Here is a 20,000-nt window from a genome sequence, read left to right on the forward strand (position 1 = left end):
TTTATTTTTTATCCCACGATTTTTGTAACCCATTTTTTTCACCCGGTGCCAATTTCCTAAGTGATCCTGGGCACTACACCAGCCCTACACCTGTCACCCCACAGTAGGGAGGCCAGGGCCGAGCTCATGCTTCCTTCAGGCATGAGAGCCAACTGACCTTCTTGTCACCTGACAGGGGGGAGTTTCCCTGGTTGGACGTAGCGCGTGGAAGGAACACGTTATTCCAACCAGTTCCCTTCCCCTCCATCAGGCGCCCCGGCTGTCATGGGGGAGGCGGTATAGTGACCAGGATTACTACATGTTTTTGTGAGGGTATTAACTACCCTAGGAGACACGGGGAGAACATGCAAACTCCACACAGAGTAGGCCCTTTCGCCAACCCCACCTAGGGTATGGGCGCTGATGACGCGGAGGAGAAGACACGCCCCCAGTGCCCACAGCGTCCCCGGCGGGAATCAAACCCAGGACCTTCTAGCTGTGAGGCGACAGCGCTACCGACTGCGCCACCGTGCCCCTTCCTTTATCCGTATTTAACGTCAGGTTTAAATGGGCCTTTACCCAACCAGACTACAATACAGTCAGTACTTGAGTGTTCATCATTAAGTTGAATTTATCTATTGGAAAAATACAGAATAATCCAGGAACAGACAGTATGAAGGACACCAATACACTGTATGTATGGTGGAGAATCTGTTCATCAGCAATTTGAAATGCAGCACTTTATAGACCTCTGCGAGGTGAGATACATAAAATCTTACTCACATTTGTTCTGTTTTTATCAGTGCCAGAGTGATGTTTATGGTGGTAACATGGCCCCCAGTACATCTATACTATATAATTTACGGAAACTGTGTGTGTGTGTGTGTGTGTGTGTGTGTGTGTGTGTGTGTGTGTGTGTGTGTGTGTGTGTGTGTGTGTGTGTGTGTGTGTGTGTGTGTGTGTGTGTGACATACAATTTGTCCCTGGCATAACTTCGGGATAGTGTCCGACCGCTCGGTCCCAAACTTGCCGTGTGTCCCCCATATGTCCCTCAGGAGTGCAGAGCCAAATGGCTTGCATGGCACCAAATAGGCCAGGTGCCGTCCTAGTACCTGTATCTAGGCTGGAGTGCTGTTTATAAACACAATGGTTTGTTGGAGCACCTACACTGTATTTGGTCAATCAAATCCCTTTGAGGGCACTACCCATCGTAGACGAATTGATCACTAATTACTTTTCTGCCTTTTGAGTAAGAGATTTGCTGTTCAGTGTTTACTGTAACTTTGCCAGTATGGAAAGGCCAGGGGCGGTGATTAGTTTGCGCCCCTCTCCACACGTCTGTCTGTCCGTGAGTCTTCCTTGTGTCCTGACGGCTGCACCCCACGAAGGTTAATTTGATCGCGATTCACTATCGAGATCGTTTTATTGCCCTGCTCTAGTAGGCAACCAGGCCTGGTGGAGATCTGCGCTCAGAGGAGCGCACTTTTCTAGTTCACATTTGACTAGATTGTAGAATAGATTTACTTGTATTTTATCACATCAGCAGAATGTAATGTTAATCAGAATGGATAATGTGACTTGACATACTGTGTACTATTCATATTATGCAATTAGCAGTCATATTGGTGGCAACCAACAGGGGATTTTAATCAAATAGGTGATTATAATTACAGTAATGACAAGTTTGGCCAATGAGTTGTGGGATTGCAACATAGCCATCATTTAGCCTTGATAGGGCATGCTAATTCACTTGCATCATTTAGTGTACAGTCCAAGCAAAGTGACGGGCGAGGGGTCGTTGGGCCTTGGCGCTACTGTATCAGAGTTTTTAGTGTGTGGCGTCTAGTGTGTGGCGTCTTTTTTTCCTTCCAATTACATTGTAATTAATTACAATTTAAACCCATGTTTAGGAAGTAACTTGAGGATTAGTACAGTGGACTGATTAGAGGGTTTAAGCAAATCACATTTTTTTTATTTTTAATGAGCCGGTTACTGTTAAACAGCACAAGAATTGTCTCAATGATCCTCAATACACAGTGTCACCGTTAACTCTATTTGAGATCTGTGTGTTCTATTATGTTTTATGAGAAACATTTTGGTTGAAGATATAGTATGTAACAAAGAACATGAGCCTCAGATCATCTTTTGTCACTCTCCATTCAAATGGCAACACGATAAGGGAATGACTTTTGTTGAAGATAATTCTCTATAAAATATTCTTCACGCCAGTAAAACCACAAGGCAACTACAGAATAGATAGTCACAAACAGAGATGACTCAAACTCAAATTTAGATCTTGTATCCTGTCTCCGTCTGCCATGCCTCTATTTTTGTCTCCACCAGGCCGAAGGCGTGGCCGAGACTATGTTTTCGCCCCTGTCTGTCCGTCCGTCCGTTTGTCCTTGTGTGTGTGTGCATGTTTGTCCGTCCTTCTGTGTCCGGCACCATTGGACCAATCCGAGGAGCACACTTTTCTAGTTTGTTCTCTGCTTAATTACAACAGGACTTTGAAAGAGTGACAGGAAAGTCAGGGTGTCTGCATGGAGACATTTCTCACCCAATTGAATGTCGGTACAACTAGCTTGTAGATCGATTATTTTCAAATAGACTGAAAATAAAATGGGGCATAATCGTTTGAACTGTTCCTCATTTTGCAGGGTCCTGGGGGTCCTCGGACTCCCCTTTGAGAGCCAGTGCTCTTCAGACTGACATTAACGATTGTGTAGAATACCTCATTGATAACATGAACTCCTCAATGGTAAGATCGTAAGTACAGTTGTAACTCACGTCCGTTTTTTACTAAGAATGGAGGGTTTAAGTTGTTAAACATTGGGTTCATGGAGCCTTTTGTTAAAATAGAAAACTCTTGTATTTTGAATATTTTGAATTCCTCCAGTTCAGCTTCCACAGTTCTTGCCAGGGGCGGGCAGTAGTATTCGTCTCAGATACATTAAAGGAAAATAATCCACCCTAAATCAGAATTTATGTATTATTCCTTTGATCTTTGACTAACTAGGCTATGTCTGCCACAATTTCTGTGCAGTCTGTGCCAAAGAAGTGATGTCATTAAGCAGCCATTTTTTTAAAAAGCCATTTTTTTCATTAATTTGTTTTGTGTGCTTAGCAATGTTATCCCTGCTATAAATAGTACTGATTTCTTCCAAAGATTGGAGTTTAATTTAATTTAATATAATCGTAGTTTGGGGGGTTCATGTGAAGAATCGACGACTATGGCACAATTTGTTTACCCTATAACCTGTATGTGCTGTTTGATTGAATACTTTATACTGTTTGCAAAAACAAGGCACGGTGGCACAGATTTATACAAAAGAATGCTAAAAGGATAATCCAGATAAGCCCTCAGGGCTTGTTTCCATTAAGGTCCTGTGTATTCAATTCATCGTATATACTGTATGTAATCTGTTAAATGTCCCTTTTAGAGAGAATACCACTTATTTATGGCCAGAGACAGGGCAGTTAATATTAACATGAATGATTTCCCACCAGAAGATCATTGTCTGCTCCAATGTGATTGATGACTTTGGCAATATACATAGGAGATTCATGCTATATATTTGTCAGTGTCACTGTTAAATATTGCTTTTATTATTATGACTGCTCTCAGTTCCATGCTTGCTTGTGTCCTGTTGCTGGCTTGGGAAGCTGTGATTAATGTTTACTGATACAGTCTTCTTAACCCATTAAGACCCTGAGGCTGATTATAAAAAATGTCTTCTAAATCCTTACAGTTTTCTGAAAAACGTATGCTGCTATATATCAGTGGTGCTCAAACCTTTTTTATGTCAAGGACCCCCAAAATTATTATGTACTTGGCCGCCGACCCCCATCTCAAAATGTTTAGTTGCAGTGACCCCCCAGAAGCAAAGATTTGAGTTAAAAATGTTCGCTTAAAAAAAAATATACTGTATATATTCAAAGATTTGCAATTTTTTTTTTCTTCAGAAATAGCAGATCTACAAGCTCGTAGCTAGAGACTTTCTCTGTCTCTAGCTGTCAGACCTGTGACCTGTGTCACAAACAAAATGTCCAGACATGCCAAGTGACTATATGGCCCTATTTTGGCAAGGCTTAATTTATGTTGTGGATGTGTCCAGTCTGTCCGCACAATTTGACCAGATAGGCAAAACATTATTTGAGCGCAAACACAAGTGCAGAGCGCTACTGGGTGGTGTTAAGGCTCTGAATTAATCTTGGGTGTGTTTTGGGCATTACGTTAATTAAACCAATCAGAGTGTCTATTCACATTCCGTTTAAGAGCTTCAGCTAGGCTCTGGTGTTTAGATAGTGCTATTTGTTTAAGCACCGGAGCGCATGACGCACGCTGATGTGTTGTTTGTTTTACGTTGTTGGAATATTCATGGTTGAAACTAGGTTACAGTGTGTGAATTTCATTATGTTACCGTGCCTGCATGAGGTCTTATATTTGTTGTTTGAACGTGTGTTCTTGTGTGCGCCTGGCCTGCAGGTGCGTCATGGCACTAGCACACAGAGTGATCAGTTACACACAGCTTATATGTTTAGTAGGTGGCTAGAATACATACATTACCGGCAATTCAAATATAGGCTATAGGCTGGATGTGGCTGCTCAACCATTGGTATTTAGATAACAGATAACAAATAACACAGATAACAGAGAAGCAAAACATTTTCTGCTGTGGAAAAGTTCCAGTGTGGGACCATCTAGCAGTAAACACATCCATGATATTTTGACATATCAACTTAATAATCACTCGCTCATTCTCAGCTATGTTTTTCTTTATTTAAACCACAAATTAAATCACAAGACGTGCCTCCCCAAATAATCACTACAAACCCTTCTGAATCAGAGAATGATAAAGATGGCTCTCGGTAGATGTTTTATGGTGCATTGAAAGGGCTGCAGATGCTACTGGTGATGACGTGATCTAGAGTACAGTACAGGCTCTGTAGTCTTTTACCAAATAGAACAAGTGTCCACGTAGCAACTTCCTTTAGTCAGGCAGATGGCTTTTTCTCTGCACTCAAAGCTCTTGCTCCATGTGACCATTGTCTCATCCTTTGCTTAAAGTGTTGGAACATTTCAGTCTAGCCTAATTCCACAGTGTTACACCTTTAGGCCCACAGTACACTCTTACTATTTCAGGACAGCTGGTTGGCCTAGGGCTAGATGCACATGACGGGAGGTTGGTTCGGCTAGAGTGTTTGGAAGAGGCTAAAGATTGAAAGACAGTTGTTGAATTCTCGTACAAATTAAATAGATCAGCTTTTACTGTCACGTTATGACAAAGGAGAGGACAGGTGTGGAAAAGTGTTCCAGCTGTTCTCCCGGGTGACAATATAGCGAATACTTTATTCATTTTAAATAAGCAATATTACTAAATGTTGTAAACAAAATGCCCTGTCTTTGCGTTAGACTCGGTGGGAAGGAAAAAACAAGCCAGTGGGATATTGCTCGGCTGGAAATGAGAGCCAGCAAGAAGCAAGATGAGTGACAAGCCGAGGAAAGCCCATCTCAGTCAGAAGCCCCCCCCCATCCCCATCTTCTGAGGTGGTGGTCTACAGAGGAGGCTGGATGACCTGCAGGCAGGAACTCGCTTTAACTCTGTGTTGTCCGGTGCAACCTTTGGCTGTGCTGCAGATGGAGTGGCTGAAGCAGGTGCTGTGGTTCCTTGCTCCTTGCGTGCCTCCTCACAGAGGAATGTTGTGAATGTCGAGAGTATATGCCACTGCTGTGAGCTGAGGAGCTACACTCGGTGAGTGTTGAATCTGGGCCTGCTGTTTCTTCGTTCTCAGAGTCTCATGAAGAGTGTGAGAGTTGAATTGTTGATCATGTAAAACTTTTTTTATTTTATTTACACCAACTTTGTTCTTGTGAAGTGCTTCGGTGTTCATAGGGAAATTATTTATATATTTAAAAAAAGTCTCCATTTGGCCAAAGGAGACCAAGCATCACCACACTAGCTAGCATGCCCACAAGCAGCCAGTATATATACCATGGCTTCACTACTGAACACCACATCACAAACTGCACACATAGTAACTTTCTGATAAAGATTAAAATGCTAAAGATTAGAATGCTATGCCGAGATTAGACCACAGCATCTAGTTTGAGAGCAGTAAACTGGCCAACTATCAGAACATTGTTTTGTGTGAGTTCTATGTAGGTGCTAATGACATCTCCCACATCTCCCATCACAGCAGAGACTCCAATGCTTTGGGAACCAAAACCATTGCCATGTATGTTCCTGATGTGGGTGTGTCAGTAATATTATACTGAATGTTGAGCTGGTTTGTCTAATGACAACTATATCTAACTGTCAAAAGAATATCCCTCGCCAAATATGGTGTCCCTTCCCCTTTTTTGTTAAAAACCACATGTGGTGCACAGACTGAAAACAAAATGGTGATAGAAAATGCAATAAAAGCTTTGTCATCCATCCTTTGTTTATCAGTTAATTTTACCAATCAGGAAAGAGAACCCCACAAAGATAATCTATCAGCTTCAATTTTGTAGTGTTCCAGTTCTTTGTCTGCACATGTTTTAGTGTCACCATTTCAAATTAACAATTCACTCTCCCGATTGGATCAAAATGGTACACCCGTCCTTGGTTCTGGTGACTCATCCTGTCCTCCTAATACGTGAGGGGGCTGTGTTTTTTCGATTACTTTTTCATTTATTTTGCTTAATTTTTTTATTGTATTTTCTTTTTTTCTTTTTCCAAAAAAACAAAAATAATAATTGAATGTCTCCTCACGTATTAGAAGGACAATATCAGTCACCAGAACCAAGGACGGGTGTTTTTGATTAATCTAACATGGTTTGAAGTTACAATGGGTTTGTATAGGAAGGGGGCGTTCCTATATTAATTGAAATTAATTATTTCAAAATTATATAGCACAAAATACAGTAGTACAAAGATGTAGCACACTCATGCATCCTTCCAACACCCATCGACAAAAGATAAAATTAAATTAAAAACATTTTATACAAATAATACAAAGACAAAGAAATGGGGGAGAATAAGGAAGGAGACAGTTCCATAAAGATGATGTACCAAGTAAGCCTTATAGTAGTGGTCCTGGTGCCTGGCACCTTCATCCTGATACCAGCCCAAGGGCAGAGAATACACAGTACCTACAGCATACTGTACTTTGAACAGGCCGAATTGGAATAGGACAGGGCCAGGGTGGCTAATAGCTGAGTGGGTAGAGAGGCCATTTGGGAATTGAAATGTCGCTGGTTTGACCCTTGGCTCGCCGAGGTCGTAGTGTCCCTAAGCAAGACACTTAACCCATAACATCCCCCTGTCGTACGCTCATCAGAGCCATTTTAGTAGCCATCAGCTGGGTGAAGCTGTAAGATTAATTTCCCCTCCCCTCGGGGACCAGAAAATACTTCCTTTCCCTCCCCCTATACACTACATGTAGGTCTGACTTTCACTCTGCCAGGGCAGCAGTGACAGCTGCCTACTCCTCCACTTGTTTTCGTAGTATTTTTACCAGCTTGCGAGCTGGTCTAAGAAGAGACTGACCACTAGTCAACGTGTGTTCGACAGATTCTCGACATGTTTTCGATCATTGGCTGTCCTTTAAGCCAATGGGGATACTTTCCCATAATCTGAATCTTGTCCTCCCAAGCTATGGCGACCTAGTAGTGTTGCCAGATTCTGCGAGAGAAATAAGCAACAGGTCTATGAAAACAAGCCGTGCATACACGGCGCACACACACACACACACACACACACACACACACACACACACACACACACACACACACACACACACACACACACACACACACACACACACACAGAAAAAAGAAAGCAAGCTGGTATACATGACTGTGTGTCATGTCTGGTTTTAGAAGTGCACTTGAGCTCGTACTGTATGAACTGAAGGAAATCAAGCTCTGTAGCTTGTACGGTTGATGTCACTAGACTGCTATTGCTTAAAAGCCAGCGTTGGAATTGCAAGGCGAACTCGCAGCCATATATTCCATTAGAGTCTCGCAATTACATCAGATACAGTGAGATAAAGTTTGAAAACAACTAATCACTCCTTTAATGACCTTCTGGGTCGAAACCCTCGGATGTGTTTGCACGATTTATAGCATTCCAGTGGCCTTTTATTGGTCTCATTGACTTTAACGATGTCCACTGGGAATCCTGCTGGTGCGTGTCCGAAGGGAGGGTTGTCTCTGCCTGCCTGGGTGCGTTGTCCATCGTTTAGCTCATAATATTGATATTATTTAGATTTTTAAGATTTTTTATTTCCACAAATGTAAAGTTTGAATTCAAGTTATGACTCAGACTTAGGTTGATATTTTTGGGCCATACTTGATTTCATAGGGAGCTTAGAAGCATACAGTAGCAATTGTCCTGAGAGCAAGTCAAGGCGACACTGAAATGCCAACTCGGGAAAGTCTAAATCAATTGATAATCTATACATGTAAAAAATATCTTGTTCAACAAATCTCTTAGCTACACTGACATCGTTCTTGTGAAGTAGATTTGTCCTTATTGGTGAAGAATTTAAAGAATCTTACAATATGTTCATTTAGAGACAGGCCTACTGCAAACTGCATGGCCACTGCTTTGCCTTGCCTTCTGCCTCTCACGGAGACGATTTTTCTAATCGCAACCTTTGATTGACTGGTGATGAACATAACTGACACAAAGAATTAACAAGCAGACTATGCAGATTACAGAGAAAGTTGAATGACATGATCTGGGCAAATGATGGAAAAAGGTAGACCATGAATTTGTATGAGGCTACTTTCTTGGCTGTGCATAAGAATTTCATTCCCTAAAAAATGCATTTCTGTTTCGTAAGCAAAAAATTGCACAGGGCATATATGACAAATAACTTACACAAACAAACAAACAAACAAAAAAAGCAGAAATAGCTGATCTAAAAGGTTGTGATACAGAATGGTAATGCAGAATTTAACTAGGAGCTCAATTAATTTATAATATATATTATACAGTATATACACATATATTTTATAATTTGGCATCCTGATAAACAATAAATATTATAAATGCATTTTGGAAATCGAGTTTGAACCTAGTGCAAGGAACTGCAGGCAAAGTTGGCACTGGAGCATGGGTGTCGCCACCTAATGACCACGTCACACGTAATTTCCATATATATAAATTTGAACAAAAACTTATATTGTTGATATGGTGTAGTATATAAATATCCAAAGTTGTCACTTATCTGTTTCCCTTGGCCTACATTTAGGGGAGGCGGGGACATAGATTGGTGAAGCAATAGGAAGCGGCGCTGGAATCCAACCGCCTGGGTTTGGATCCGCCCTTCAAGACCATCGATAGGGCTCGCTCTTTCAGGCTACCCTCTCTGTGACCTGTGTATCAGACTCCTCAGGTGTGAGTCCAATTATCTTCATATAAAGAGTTTGGCTGTCCACTGTCATTTACTGTAGCAGGCAGGTTGTTCATGGACTGCTCCTTCCCTCCCTAACCAGACAGCCTTTTCCGTCATTTTACACTTCATAAGGAATCCATAGAACCATGGCTTCAGTGATGCAAACATGATGATAGTTTTACATCATCTAAATGGCATAAGCCTAGAAACATCCATGTGTGGGCGTGCACAAGTGTGATAGCGTTGGTGTATATAATGGGAGTACATCACTGCTCTCTCTCGTAATGCCGTTGCGCAAACATTTCACTTCCATCTCTATTCTTCTTTTTTCCATTAAGATAAACAGTAACCTCCCACTTAATAACCTGAGTGTTTGTAACCTTATCTACCTCATTAGTTTGCATTGCACACTGCCCATCATAGAGGCTGAGCTTATATCAAGTATAGTATCTGGTATTGAGAGGGTTTCACTCTCCACATCTTGCACACATCTTGCGCGCCGTGTATGAGCAGTTCCTTTTTAGCACTAGAATTCTCCCCACGAGGCTGACCTACACTACTGTGCCACAGGTGTCAGTCACAAAGTTTTGCTATGTGCCTAAGGGGAATGCACAGTATTCAAGTAGTTCTCTGTCTACACATACAGTAGATAAGAGAGGCCGGTGCCACAGAGCAATGAATACAATGAATACCAGGCCAGCATTTGCAGGGTCTTGGAATCATCAGACTGCTAGGACATATCAAGGAAAGGGACAAATAACACCTTCACCTCAAGACGGCTCCTCACACAGCACAAGACAATAAGGCCATACAGTGAATATGAATTTATTCCATATTTCTGTTAAATACACTGTTTTGTTTTTGTTTTTAACAGCAACAGATCAGTTTAATGTTTTTATTTTGGAAAAATTTTGTTATTTGGGAGTATGGGAGAGGAGGCAAAGGACAAATTGTGTGAAGTCCTCAAATGTAGAACAGAAAAAGCTATTTCTTTCACCAGTAGTGACTTTGTCATTCAAGTAAAGCACAGTTACTCAACACTCTGTTATCGGTCCCTGTCTTATTGCACTTGACACAGGTCTCTGTCCTGTTCCTTGAACATTATTTTCCACTTGACACTTTGTCGTCTTCCCAGCAGTGATAGGTTTCCCAGGAGACAGGGTGCTAGGGTTTCCCCCAGTGTATCTTAAGCCCACCAAGCCTATTTTGACTGCCTGGAGGGAAAAAATATATAAATGACATACTGTAAACCTTTTTGTTTTAATTGTTAACGGAAATTAACATAGAAGGTGTTTCGTGAAACCCTTGAGTCTGGACCCCTGTGGTTCCTTCCTCCAGAAGTTCCTAAGCAACACCCTTTATAATCTCCCTTTATAAAGCGTGAGTCATATTCTGATTGCGTGAGCGTGTGAATAATTTGCATGAATTAATGTAAGAAAATTGCCCTCATTTTCTCAATTGATCAAAGCAGCGGACAATGAATAGCGGCTGACTGAAGAGAGCTATAGGCGGGGGAGAAGAGAGACATCGACACCTGGGGTATACACTCCACAGCCTAGTCTAAATGAAAATCCATCTGGATTTCTTTTTTTATTCAGAAAACACAGTTAGGAAAAGAAAATATGGAACAATCTACCCACTTCTGTCAGGCTGCAAGAGACTCTAGCTATCTTCCTTGCGAGGCTGAACATATTCTGTATATTTTCAGGCGACATGTCATTCTGTCTACCTATAGTACTTTCTGAGTTACGTTTGGTATCTCTTACTTCATCCCTTGCTTTTCGTATCCTAATTGCAAATTTGTTTTTATTCTTTGTCTCCACCAGGCCGAAAGGCATGGCCGAGACTATGTTTTGCACCCTGTCTGTCCGTCTGTCTGCGAGCAGCTAATCTCCGGCACTGTTGGCCCGGTGGCTGTGAAACTGTGCACACACACTCCCTGGATACCAAACCCTGTTATAGCGCCACCAGGAGGCCGATTTTTGCTAAACACATTTTTGGATATTACTCCTATAGATTTTGTCAAAACATCACGCAAATTGGTACACAGTATCTCTATAGTCATGTGATTTTCCATATTCCATCCTGATTGCCTAAGATTGGCTTCCAAAGTTTGCAGGATTAGTTAGTTTTGAACAAAATGCCTCAAATCATGAACGCAGCATGCAATTTCCGTGAAATTGTGCACGCACATTCCCACTAGGCTGAGGAAGAAATGTTACATTTTCAAATCAGCCTCATGGTGGTGCTATAACAGGCCGATTCGCGGTTTTACCTATAACAGCACTGATCTGCGTGAAACTTTGCATGCGCACTCCCTAGAGGCCAAGGAAAAACCGTTGCCCTGCATTTTTCACATCAGCCTTTTAGAGCGCCACCAGGAGGCTGACTTTTGTAAAAAAAAAAATGCGATTACTCCTATCCAAAAATAACACAAATCGGTACACAGTATCTCTATAGTCATGTGATCACGACGGATGTGTCCCATATTTCATATTCCATCCTAATTGGCTAACATTGGCTTCCAAAGTTTGCAGGATAGGTCAGTTTTGAACAAAATTCCTCAAATCATGAACGCAGCGTGCGATTTCCGTGAAATTTTGCACACACATTCCCAATAGGCAGAGGAAGAAATGCCACCCTTTTCACATTGGCCTATTATAGCGCCACCAGGAGGCCATGATAACCTACCTGACCTGGCGGAGACCTGTGCTCCGAGGAGCACTTTTTCTAGTTGTATTGTCAGTCCACTTTATTAGGGCCTCCACATTAAATAAGGGAACCCTGTAGTATATCGGTCTGTCCACAAATTCTGATTGTATTATTGTAATTTTTATGGCCACTCGGGTAGGGCTCTGTCATAGGTCTTAGAGGCTTAAATTGGATTTTTGATTATACGTTTTGACTTGTGTTGAACTTGCTCATTCTGTGAAAGGCACGGCACAATCCTATCTACTGGATTACACTGAAGTGAATGTCAAAACTGTAGTCCTAATTTTGTTTGCATCCTTGTTTTTTGTTTTGCTGAAGGAGCCTGAGGCCTGGGCGACACCCTGAGGACGACGACTTTTTACCTGAGCTGGCTCGCATCCATCCTCGAGATAGACCTGACTGGGAAGAAACCATCAGCGCCATGGTGAGACATTCACACAGGCACATCAGCACATGAAATATCCTCACACAGGATTAGTGAGATATTCACACTTCTGCATGCTCTCTTAGGCGCACACGCACGCACACACACACACACACACACACACACACACACACACACACACACACACACACACACACACACACACACACACACACACACACACACACACACACACACACACACACACACACACACAGACGACACGTCAAACCCAGTGATGGCGTCTCTCGGCCTGTTTACACCCTGTCACATTCTTATATATGTCTTCTCTAACTGAAGGGAATGATTAGCTGTCACTCCTCTATGTTCCATATAGAAAGTCGTCTGTTCCTCTGACTCTCCTGCTCCCCAAGCATCACTGCACTTCCATGATTTATGAACAGCCTTGATGCTCCAAGTGCACTGCTACTAAAGGCTCTCTGATTAGAGAGCAGTCCAACTGTCCACCTTTCGCCATCCCATTTCATTTATTTATTTTAGAAGGGACTCCATTCACCAGCCAGGATCATTCATTATTTTCCTTCCTCTGCTCTCTGCAAGCCACTTATGTTGGCTCATCTCGCCGCTCGGCATCAGCAGCAAGGTGGAAATGAGGCCGTCTCCATGGTAACACGTTGAGCCACCCATGGTCTATGCGTGGTTGGTTCCCTATCGCAAGTGTTAGGTTCGATTGGGCAACAGAGAAGAAGAGAGTCAACGTTCTCATTGGGGCTGATGAATATTGATCAGAGAGGAGGGGCATGTAAAACATTAATACCGCATTTCTGCTATTCTTTGTTCAATATTTGATAGATGAGGGATTCCCTTGTGGAATGGTATACATTATACATTATGTCTCCTGTGGTTTGAGCTGGCGATGATTGGAAGGGCTTAAAGCGTGTTAAAATAAGCTGTCATAGTGCAGCACCCCTATTGCACACTATGGGTATAAAGTGCACTTCCCTACAGTGACATGTCTCAAAATCGCTCTTGAAGTGAAAACGAAATGCACAATACAGTCATTTTGAGTAATGTACGCGGCAAGGCCATTGATCATTGTCTGCAAAGATGCAGCCTCGTCTCGAGCACATTCTGACTGTATTCAGCTTTCACATGCCATGAATATCACACAATTTCTCAAATCAGAATTCGCATTTGGAATGTGCCTGTGGCAGGCTAGCTGAGGCTCAGCTCCATTTCACAGCGAGTTGTAAAGCTATGGTATGTTTAGGTTGGGCTTGATTTTTATTTGTGCCCAGAGGCAAACCGTCATAACAACTGCTATGGTGCAGTAGAAATTGCTTGTGTGCTGTTGTTTTTTTGTTTGTGTAAAAGTCCTGGGCTTAATCTGCATACCATCTTCCCTATCAGTGGGAGTCTAGACCACAAGCTGAACACCGACACGATTTCACAATCCTGTACTTCTCTCACATTAGCTGCCCACTTTACCTAATTTGCTCTGGATCGTATCTGATGCTATGTTTCCTACTCATCTTTATTATTTGTATTAACATTTATATGATCTATTGGTCTCTTATTCTTTCAGTAAGTTTACAGTTGCCAGAGTGGGACAAGCTCTTGCTTAAACAGATGGTCATTTACTTTAGGATTAGAAGGACTGATGTCCGGGTAGTTCTGTAATATCTCTGAACAAATCGGATCTCTGCATTAGTTCCGATTTTCCGGTTAGTTTTGATTTGGCCCAATCCAATGCGTCACAGAGTGGACCTTGGGTGAGCTTTCCCAGTTTGTTTGACAGTCTATGATCTGTGCAGCTGGGCATCTGTAGAACAGCTGGCTGTAAATCAAGTTGGTTCTGTTAAGTCAATGACCAATAGCAGCAATTTGCCCAAGCTACAATACTAGAACAGGTAAGAGAGAAAGAGAGGTGCCAGTTGTCTGGAAACACAGTAGAAGCATTTTGCATTTTGTCATTGTTGTAAAACAAAACCAATATATGTAAATAATAATTAATAATAAAATAAAACAAAACACGGGCAAGAATAGCCAGAATAGTTCTATACTCTAATGTCATTAATCTAACTACCTTACAGTACAGAGTTTCCACATTGAAATAAAATGTCAGTGACAGAGTTAATGGCATGTCAGGTTTAACACATAATAACACATTACCAAAAATAACATTATAGTACAAAACGCAACATCAGGACTGAGCATAAGTCAGGCGTTACTAATATAGAATGTTAGAATGTTCACAAAGGGGTCAAAGGTCAAGCTCTAATGTCTGTGTTCATGTGTCTGCAGGCGCGGAGCGCAGAGATCCCAGAGCTGAGAGCTGAGCCGCTCATGCGGTCCTGTAGCAGCAGCACAGCCAGCATGAAGGTCAAGAACGTCAAGAAGTGAGTGGACCGGCAGGCTGTTAACCCATTCAAACGGGGAACGCATCTGTGTAACCACTTTATCCATATTTCATACTTTGAGCGATTCAAAAATAGCAGATCTACAAGCTCATACGAGCTTGTAGATCTGCTATTATTTTTTTTATCGTGAAAATGTGTGCAAATCTTTGAATATATATATTTTTTAAAGCGAACATTTGTAACTCAAATCTTTGCTTCTGGGGGTCCCCTGGAACAAAATATTTTGAGATGGGAGTCGGCGGCCAAATACAGATAATTTTGGGTGGTTCTTGACATGAAAAAGTTTGAGCACCACCATTAAAGCAACACACGTTTTTCAGAAAACTGTTAGGATTTAGAAGACATTTGTAGAATCCCCAGAAGCAAAGATTTGAGTTACAACTGTTTGCTTTAGAAATATATATATATTCAATGATTTGCAAATATTTTCACGATTTTTCAAAAATAGCAGATCTACGAGTTGTAGCGCGGCACTCGGTGCCGTGCTATGAGCTTGTATATCTGCTATTTTTTAATAGCCAAAGAAATCTAGAAAGGACACAGATTCTTTCCCGGTCTAAATGGGTTAACTCACACTTACATTACACATCACACACACACACACACACACACACACACACACACACACACACACACACACACACACACACACACACACACACACACACACACACACACACACACACACACACACACACACACACACACACACACATACTGTACATGTATTACTATACTTGTGAGGACATCAACATTTTGGTACGGCGATTTTATGAATGCAATTTCTTAATTTTTTTTTGCCATTTTTAACCCTAACTCTAAAGCCGAAAATAGGCGATCTATAAGCTCACAACCCAAACTGAATCTTTTGCTAATTGTAAGCCTGACTCCCCAAATAATTTTTAGCCTTCACAAGTATAGTTGCGAACGCGGAAGGAGGCGCGGCGAAGCCGCCCCTCCGACCAAGTGGAGCTTACTATGTAACCGTGCTCGGGTTGTGTGTGTGTGTCTCTGTGTGCAGTCTCTGTGTGCAGCCGCGCTCTCATTGGCTCGCGCCCCCATGTGACTCACGTGCGTGCACTGCCTGTGTGCAGCCGCCAGAGTGCGCCAGAGTGCAGGAATTTAGACAATGCTCTGATTAAAATGCACAACAACCTGCAAAACACACACACACACACACACACACACACACACACACACACACACACAATGTCAATGTTCTCTCCCCATCACGGTGAAATAACACGGATTACAAGTCCGTAAATACACAATATTTTCGAGCTGCGTTCGCTTCCAGCGTTCGCGCGTCCTACTTGTAATACAAATACACACAGACAACCACATACTAAACACACACCATGGGGCCAGCTTGAGATTTTTACATTGACTCCAATACGGAAGAGACAGTTCATATGAATGGCCTGTAGTTTTGCTGTTTTACCCCTGCAGGTGTCAGAAATAATTTATTTTAACGCAAGCGGATGGGTTTTTGACAAACTTTAGACTAGATTTTCTTACCTTAATAAAAATTGTCATAAATTCTATATGCTTCCAGTCGCTAGTTTAAAGTCTCCTTTCAATCATCATGATATGCGTTTTGCTAAATTATGGTCCCATTTACTTTAAAATTGACGATAAAGTAGGCTATTCTCTAGGAGGGGCGGGATGATTTGATTGACAAGCTACACAACCAATAGCATTCATTCCCCGCCCCCGCTCTTGATTGACAAGCTACCCAACCAATAGCATTATTTGGGGATTGTTTTCCGGTTCCTGTTCCCGACTTGCTTTTGGGCTTATATTAGAGATGGCGGATTTCAAATTCCTGAACAATCGGCTTCATTTTCGGTCTGTAGAAACCAGCGGTCTGGCTTTGTCCATCTCTTTTATACAGTCTATGACACACACACACACACACACACACACACACACACACACACACACACACACACACACACACACACACACACGCACACACACACACCTGCCTCTGTCCATCAGTCGCATCTCTCTGATGTCACTCCTGTATATGTGTCTATTTATTGCTCCTTTACTTGCTCTTTTACCGCCTTCGTTTCCTCCCTGAATTCTTTCCATCCTGAGTCAATTTCCGTGTCTTATTTCTTCTACTCCTTCCCATCTACCTTCCGTCTTCTTATATACACACTCTGTCCATCATGACATGTGGGTGCAGCGCTCACACTAATGTGTTTCTGTGTGTTTGCATTTCAGACTCTGCTTCACTAAGGGCCACTTCCCAAAGTTGGCAGAATGCGCTCACTTTCACTACGAGAATGTGGACTTCGGCACAATTCAGGTATAGACAACCTTTTTCTGTTGGGGAATACTACAGCAGTGGTTCTCAAAGTGGGGTTCGCGGACCCCCAGGGATTCCAGGGGTCCCCCAGCTAGATTAGTTAATTTAGCATCAAAATCCGTTTCACCACTTTCACACTGTATACATTGGCTATTTGAAAGTGCCCAATCTACAAGCTAAACACACTACCGGTAAATTGTAAGTCTTCTATTTTCCAAAAAATCTTGAAGACAATGTGAACAATTTTGAATATTTTTGTAAACATTTCAACAACGCAAATTTTGTATGGTAGGCCCTGGCACAAAATAATTTCAGATGGGGGTCCGCGACCAAATATATATTAATTTGGGGGTCCTTGAAATGAAAAAGTTTGAGAACCACTGTGCGACAGCATTTAAATTTAACGATGTGGTGCTGAGATTTGGGAGAGATTATTATGTTGCAGCAGTACATGGATTTGATGTGGCAGTGAGAATATTCTGTGCAGATATTTTAATAGAGGAAGAGGATACTGCTCCTTGAACATCTTGGCTACACGCGTATTACTCATATAGCAATATGTTGAAATTGGTGTTTTGTATCCACTTTGCTATTGTTAATACTTGCCGAGATCGCAGTGTTTCGGATGTTTAGTTGTTTACAGTAATGCCCCTGTCAACTGAAGTCAAATACAACCTCAGCTAGCTGGTCTTCTGAACAGGTGCAGTGAACAAAAATGTGATAATGATGAAGTACTGTAGAATTATTTGCCCACAATTGCTTGAATTCACTTGAAGCTTGAACCAAAACTTGGTGACTATACAAAAATCTAAACCACCACAGCAGTCCTGCTTCACACTCTTGTAGTTAGAAAATATAACTAACCAACATCAGAAGGCTGCATTCGACGTGAAGACAAGTGACAACAGGAACTGCAATTTTAGGTAGATAAAAAGTAGTGGCATTGCCACTTAGTTTTCTTCTGAACATATTCAGAGTCAGACAGTAGAATACAGTGATGCTCTTAGAGCATACACCACCTCGGTACAATAGCTGCTGTGTCTCTCATCATGAATTCAGGAAACAATGGGTAATTCATGCCTCTGATAAGATGAACCAAGAGACAGGGAATAACATTATCCAACATTGGTCTCACTGGCTCCCTGTGCACTGTTAAGTCCTCAGTGTTTATTTAAAGGGACTTTGGTAGAGGTTTTTAAAGAAACTTTGGTAGAGGTTTGGGTTGTTTATTTACCTTGCCATGGTGTAACTCCAAAGGCACAGACAAGAAATCAAAAATAATTGCTCCTTTGATTAGAAATAAATAAAATATGCTCCTCATTGACTTACATTGTACATTGTTAGCACGTAAACGAACACAAACAAAGCTGATTCAGACAATAGACAATATGGAACATCACCAAACCCAGTACTGTTTGTTGTCAACTTCCTGCTGATTTTACTATTTGAAAATCCAGATCCGGATCCACGGATCCACGGATCCAGTCCAGGTTTTTTCTTAATCGCAACATCAACAGGAAGTTAACATTTGCATTTAAAAAGAAAACAGTCCTGGGTTTTGAGATGCTCTTTATTGTCTGAATCAACTTTGTTTGCGTTCGTTTATGTGCTTAAAGATTGATTTTGAGAGCTATTTTACCATACAATGTAAATATTTAGAATGATCAATTCTATTCATTTCTTGTCCACCTTTGGAGTTACATCATAGCAAGGTAAATACACAACCCAAACCTCTACCAAAGTGGTCTTGCCCTTTAACTCAGAGTTCAAAGAGAACTAAGAGTTTGATTAACACTAGGATTTTACAGTGTGCAGTGTGCACATGTTGAAGGTAATACACAAACACAAACAATAACCCTCCTCAGGATGTCAGCTGTTATGCAGACCTTTTTGAAACAGCATCCTTCCACAAAACACATCAAGGAATGTATAATCTTAGCCTGAACCCTAGCGTCCGTTTTCTGGGGCGAACAATTGGAGAGATACATAGTCGATTACCAAAAGACCTTTAACTTCCTCAGCGACTATTGACGGTCCAGGCAGTGTTTTTGTATTACTAATGAAATGCCTATGAATGCTTCCCCCTGGCTCTGGTGAAAACACCGTGGCAGTTTGCCAAGAGGGGAGACTGATCTCTGAAGGATGCAGTGCCTGTTGTTTGTTGCTATCACTGTGCACTTGGAGAAGTAAACACTCCTTCATCCAAGATGAATGATTATTTGTTTGATTATCTCTTAGGTTTTGGGGTGTCTGTTGCTATGTCTTTCAGACTTTGAAACTTGAAAGCTAAGCTTTTGTTGTATTTGGCATTACCACTAAGCCTCGAACAAGAATCCTCTCCAGTCCCAGATGACACATGTAATACTGGGCAATGTCCAGTAGAGGTCAGCATTCGACTAAACTTATTACAAATGGTATTCCAATAGGGAAGTCCTGGTCGGATCTTTGCCAAAAATCCCCCCTCTGACCTTTGGTTAGCAACAATTTGTTGTATTGAAATCTAGGAATACTCTGTATGTGTCTGTCTGTCATTCACTCATTCACTGCATACATAAAGGAACATCTCTTGCTAAAGTGAATCTTTCCTTCTCAGTAGACTAGAGTGGTACTTAATTATGCTCCCAGCTGTGCATGCTCACTGGCACTGAGCAAGCATGGCTTCAGCCAGTGTGGTTTTTAGCAGTACTTTGGAAGTGGCACTCCCTTTCGTTTTGCACTTGTAATGTCCACTGTTCTCTGGTTTCAGGCTGCAATGTTGTGTTTGGACTAACAAGATTTCTCCAGCCTTGTTTGCTGAGTG

General features: G+C 41.7%; 1 protein-coding gene across 3 annotated transcripts in view; it reads left to right on the forward strand.

Moving 5' to 3' along the window:
• The window catches only part of arhgap32b (Rho GTPase activating protein 32b), a 106,512-nt gene that overhangs the window by 23,503 nt on the left and 63,009 nt on the right, over positions 1-20,000 (forward strand). For all 3 annotated transcript variants that reach the window (XM_080436622.1, XM_080436623.1, XM_080436624.1), the window contains exons 3-5: positions 12,397-12,502; positions 14,768-14,862; positions 17,116-17,200. In XM_080436622.1, coding sequence (XP_080292748.1) covers positions 12,397-12,502; positions 14,768-14,862; positions 17,116-17,200 — 286 coding nt within the window. The remainder of the gene's footprint in view (positions 1-12,396; positions 12,503-14,767; positions 14,863-17,115; positions 17,201-20,000) is intronic.

This window comes from Gymnoscopelus braueri, assembly GCF_963280865.1.
Source record: "Gymnoscopelus braueri genome assembly, chromosome: 8".
In the NCBI taxonomy this organism is placed as follows: domain Eukaryota; kingdom Metazoa; phylum Chordata; class Actinopteri; order Myctophiformes; family Myctophidae; genus Gymnoscopelus; species Gymnoscopelus braueri.